At 37.1% G+C, this 4,421-nt stretch overlaps 1 protein-coding gene across 1 annotated transcript; it reads left to right on the forward strand.

Annotated features, from left to right (window-relative positions):
• Window positions 1-605: 605 nt before the first annotated feature.
• On the forward strand, window positions 606-2,404 carry LOC111472248. The gene is made up of 5 exons (XM_023117896.1): window positions 606-934; window positions 1,026-1,132; window positions 1,212-1,359; window positions 1,615-1,809; window positions 1,911-2,404. The coding sequence occupies exons 1-5, from the start codon at window positions 725-727 to the stop codon at window positions 2,142-2,144; spliced, it is 894 nt and encodes a 297-aa protein (XP_022973664.1). The 5' UTR covers window positions 606-724; the 3' UTR covers window positions 2,145-2,404.
• The last annotated feature ends 2,017 nt before the right edge of the window (window positions 2,405-4,421 follow it).

Raw genomic sequence — 4,421 nt, forward strand, 5'->3', positions numbered from 1 at the left:
TGCAAGTCTTCATTCATGGCGTTTCGAGATGACGTATCTCTCTCAGTCTTGTTAGCTATTGGTTTGGTTCGTTCGGGACTTCAGGCTCGTGATTTTGGTTCTCGACTTTGAAACTCTCGAGTGCCGAACTTAGTAGCATGATAGCTAAGCTAATTTTCTTTTTCCAGATACATTCAATTCAATTAATGGTAGCAAGAATTCCATTTGAGTTGTTCAAGTTTTGCCAATATTGTAGGCTCATTTTATAATGTTCTTTTTCCTTCTGATTAATGGATGTATATTAGAATTTTTATATAAAATAAAAGTTTATTAATAAAATATAATATATTTAATATATATATATATATTTTTAACTTAATTTTTATAAATTTGATCGTGAAAAAAAATTCAATAAATAAGTCTTATAAAAGAATAAAAGTTACTTTTTTTTAAATAACGATCCAAAATGACGTGGCGTCGACTGATAAGGCTAAACGACGACGTATCGCGTTGAATTCGGCAAGCTGGTTTCTCAACTCCAACTAATTACGAGCCGTTGGAGAAAGACCACCCAGTTCCAACGTCTCTTTCCAACGGCGCCATTCAAATTTCAAATTTCTGAAACCTAAAAGGGTAACTCCCACTTTTTTCAACCATTAAAGATCATCCTTCAGCCTCTCTCCATTTCAATCCGACCTTCTTCATTTCCCCTCTCTGTAATTCTCCTCAGTCTTCACCAATCACCATGGCCATGGCTCTAAGACCCATTGATAACGCACTGCCGGTTACACCAGAACGGCCGAAGAAACAAGCGAAAGTGGCCGTTCCAGTCCAGAAGCGAAGCGATTCCGGTGTAAACGATGAGAATCAGGCTCCGGTTCCTCCTTCTACTGATGCTGCCATTGATTATGTTTCTTCTGAGAATCTGAAGCCCTTGACGGACCCTGATTCTAATGTAACTATACTCATTTCCTCTTTGTATCTGAATTTCTTGTTTGTTTCTAGATCTGATTTTTGGTCTGTTCTTTTTTTCTTTATTGTGTTAGAATTTCATTGAAGAATTAGATTCGAAGGATTGGGTGAAAGTCTGTGAATCGCTCAATAATGCTAGACGTCTCGCGATTTTTCACTCCGACATTTTGCTCCCTTCGTTGTAAGTAGAATACTCTTATTTTGAAATTCTAGGGTTATGAAATTCTGGCGATGAATTTTCTTATTTTGATGAATTACAGAGAGAAAGTTATAGCGATTCTGATGAAATCGATGAAAAACCCTAGAAGTGCCCTAATTAAGACCTCGATCATGGCTTCGTCTGACATTTTCAACGCATTTGGTGATCTGTTACTCGAAACACACACTACCAATGCATTTGATCAATTGGTGAGAGCATGCAATTGAGTTTCTTCAGTCTTTTCCTTTTGTGAACATTATTATGAGCAGCTAATGCAGTGTGTCCTTCTGGATCTGTTGGATAATCATTTAGTTCTTCAAAAACTATCTTCAAATCAAGTTTTGAAGAAGTTCTTACAATTTTTTTCTTGGAATTGGGCTAAGAATTTTGATAGACTTTTTAGATGTGATTAAGCAAGTTTTGATTGTAAGAAACGCTGATATGGACTTCCATTGGATCTTCAGCTGCTCCAATTACTGCTCAAAGCTTCTCAGGACAAGAAATTTGTGTGTGAAGAAGCAGACAAGGCACTGAAAGCTCTAGTGAAATCCATGACTGCTCTGCCTCTGCTGCAAAAGCTTAAGCCGTATGTCTCCCATTCAAACCTAAGAGTCAGAGCCAAAGCCGCCATTCCAATCTCCAATTGTGTCTCTAAGATGGTACAAAAATTCTTGCGTATTGCCTTGATTCTTCTCATTTTTGTTCAAAAACTGGACTGAACTGATGAATTTTAACATGGGTTGCTGCCAATTTCTTCAAGGACCTGGAAGAAATGAACCAATATGGGATTGTCCCATTGCTTCAAATGGCTGCAGATTTGCTAAACGATAGGCTACCTGAGGCAAGGGAAGCAGCTCGGAGTATCGTGATGGGAGTGTTCAAAGCATTCACGGCAAACGAGGAAGAGAAACAGGAGGCTTGGCAAAGCTTTTGCCAAACTAATCTGTCGCCGATTCAAGCTCAGTCTTTGCTCAAAGTTACCTCTTCCCTATAAGCGGTGGTTTTGGGTAAGCTTAGATAAGTGCTGCTGTGCTTGGCAGACCCTTAGGATGATGATGATCATCAAGTTTCCTTTTAGGTTTGGAAATTTTTATGTGTTCTATGAAAGCTTCCACTCTTACATGATGAGTTCTGCTTTCTACTTCTCAGGAATTTGTTCTGTAGAACAGCTTTTTTTCTTGTTCTCTTCCTTTCCCTTTGTTGGTGTGGAAGAGAGATTGTGAAAGACAATAAACAAGTTGTTGTTGCACATTTGACTGGTAGAGCATGAGCAAATGAGATCCTGAGATGGCCCATGGATGCTATCTTTCCATTCATACCAGACGTTAATTTACTTATTAAAATATCGCCCATCTTCACCTACGATCTCAACTCTTTTATTTTTTTTTGGGTGGACTGTCTTCACCTATGATCCCACCTCTTTTATTTTTTTTTGGTGTACTTCAGCTTCGTTCTAAAGAAAAGATTAGGAGATTAGGGATCGGTTGAAAATAGTGTGAAACTCATTTGCAAGCCTATACTCTTTGCTTTGAAATCGATTGGTTAGTTGCTTGATTGATGGAAGGACGACCTCTTAACTTAGCTTGATTGATCATGCAACAAGCTTTCTAGGCTTCACTAGCTAGTATCTTCCTCAGTCTTGTTACCATGCTAGTTAGGCATTTACTTTGGAATGGTAGACCGAAGACCAAACCTTCAATTATTATCGCTTAGCTTTTATATTAGCTAAACGAAAACAACTGTTACAAGTAAAAACGTCTATTTGTCAAACTAAACGAAGATGAATTGCAAATATTTTGTGTTATAGTAGAAGCTTAAGTGATATGAATTATTCGAGAATCAAAATAAGATAATCAAACAATTTCCGATCATGATCCTTGTGATCTAATCGTTCAATATAATATACTTGAAAAAACCCATAAATTATTGACTAAGTGAAATATTATAAAAAGATGATTAAATTATAACTTTGATGAAAAAAAGAATATGGTCTAAATAGTCGATTTTTTTTTTAATATTTTTTAGAACCTAATTTATTTTTAACAAAAAAAAAAGTTCGTAATTTAAATATTGATATTTAGAATTATTCCGCGTTAATTTTCAAAATATTTAAAGTTTAATTCCCCAAAGGAATAACATGCGTCATTTTTACAAAAATGAAAAACATTAGTTTACTCTCTCATGCTTCCTATCGCTCCGAGGATGAAGAACAAGAGGCTCTGCAAAATAATTGAGGCTAATATGCCGCCGATCTCGTCGTTTGCCGCTGGCTCTTCGGCATTGAAGTGCAAGGAAGCCACTAAATCTCTGATTCAAACGCCTTCTTATGGAGTACAATTTCTCTCTTCCCTTCTGTATCTCTATGTGTGCGCCAATCTGTTTGAATTACGAAGTAGTCCACTTCGAAAATGCAAGAACGATTACGTCTTTTTTTCTATCCCTATGTGCCGTTTCCTTGTTTTTTTTTTTTTTTATGATGAATGATGTTCTTGCGGAGTTATTTGAGTACTTCATCTCCTGCTTGTTTAGTTCAGAGACTGTAGTGGTTCAATTGCTTATATTTGTGTATGGCCAAGGCTACTGCTAGCAGATAGTGAGTTTGAGTCATTATAAATGGTATCAGAGTCAGTCATCAGATGGTGAGATACTGGTCAAAGTAGGGCTAGAGCCTCTCGATAGTAGAAGCATTTTAAAAACTTTAAGAGGAAGCCCGAAAGGAAAAACCCAAAAAGACAATATCTGCTAGGTGGGCTTAAACAGTTATAAATAGTATTAAAGCCAGACATCGTGAGCCTTGTTAGAAAAGACGCTGGGCCTTGAAGGTGGTGGACTGAGGGGTCCCACATTGATTGGAGAAGGGAACGAGTGCGAGGATGCTAGCCTTGAAGGGGAAGTAGATTATGAGATCCCATATTGGTTGGAGAGGAGAACTAAACATTTTTTATAAGGTGTGGAAATCTGTCGAAGTGAAAAACCTAAAGAGGACAAAACCTTATGGGTTGTTTCGTTTGACCTGTTCTTGTTTTTCCTTTTTGGTTGGAAAGAAAAGACGACAAATTTTGTTTTAAGAGGTACTTCTCGCTGTTCAGTTGTGGAAAATGGTGTTTACCTTATTGATCAAATCTACTACGACCCTTATTCTGGATTGCCTTATGTTAATGTACTCATGTTACATGTTTTTCAGGTATTATCACAAATAATTTCTGCATCATTTAGGAGGGGTTCTGTTTCTTCATTTCGTTTTTGAGGAAGCTCTTCGGCAAAAGTGTTT

This window comes from Cucurbita maxima, unplaced genomic scaffold (genome assembly GCF_002738345.1).
Source record: "Cucurbita maxima cultivar Rimu unplaced genomic scaffold, Cmax_1.0 Cma_Scf00069, whole genome shotgun sequence".
NCBI classification, from domain to species: domain Eukaryota; kingdom Viridiplantae; phylum Streptophyta; class Magnoliopsida; order Cucurbitales; family Cucurbitaceae; genus Cucurbita; species Cucurbita maxima.

Coding starts and splice junctions, on each gene's coding strand:
- LOC111472248 (XM_023117896.1), top strand. CDS start 725: ATGGCCATGGCTCTAAGACCCATTGATAACGCACTGCCGGTTACACCA. Junction 935..1,025: donor TGACGGACCCTGATTCTAAT/GTAACTATACTC, acceptor TTATTGTGTTAG/AATTTCATTGAAGAATTAGA. Junction 1,360..1,614: donor CCAATGCATTTGATCAATTG/GTGAGAGCATGC, acceptor TTGGATCTTCAG/CTGCTCCAATTACTGCTCAA.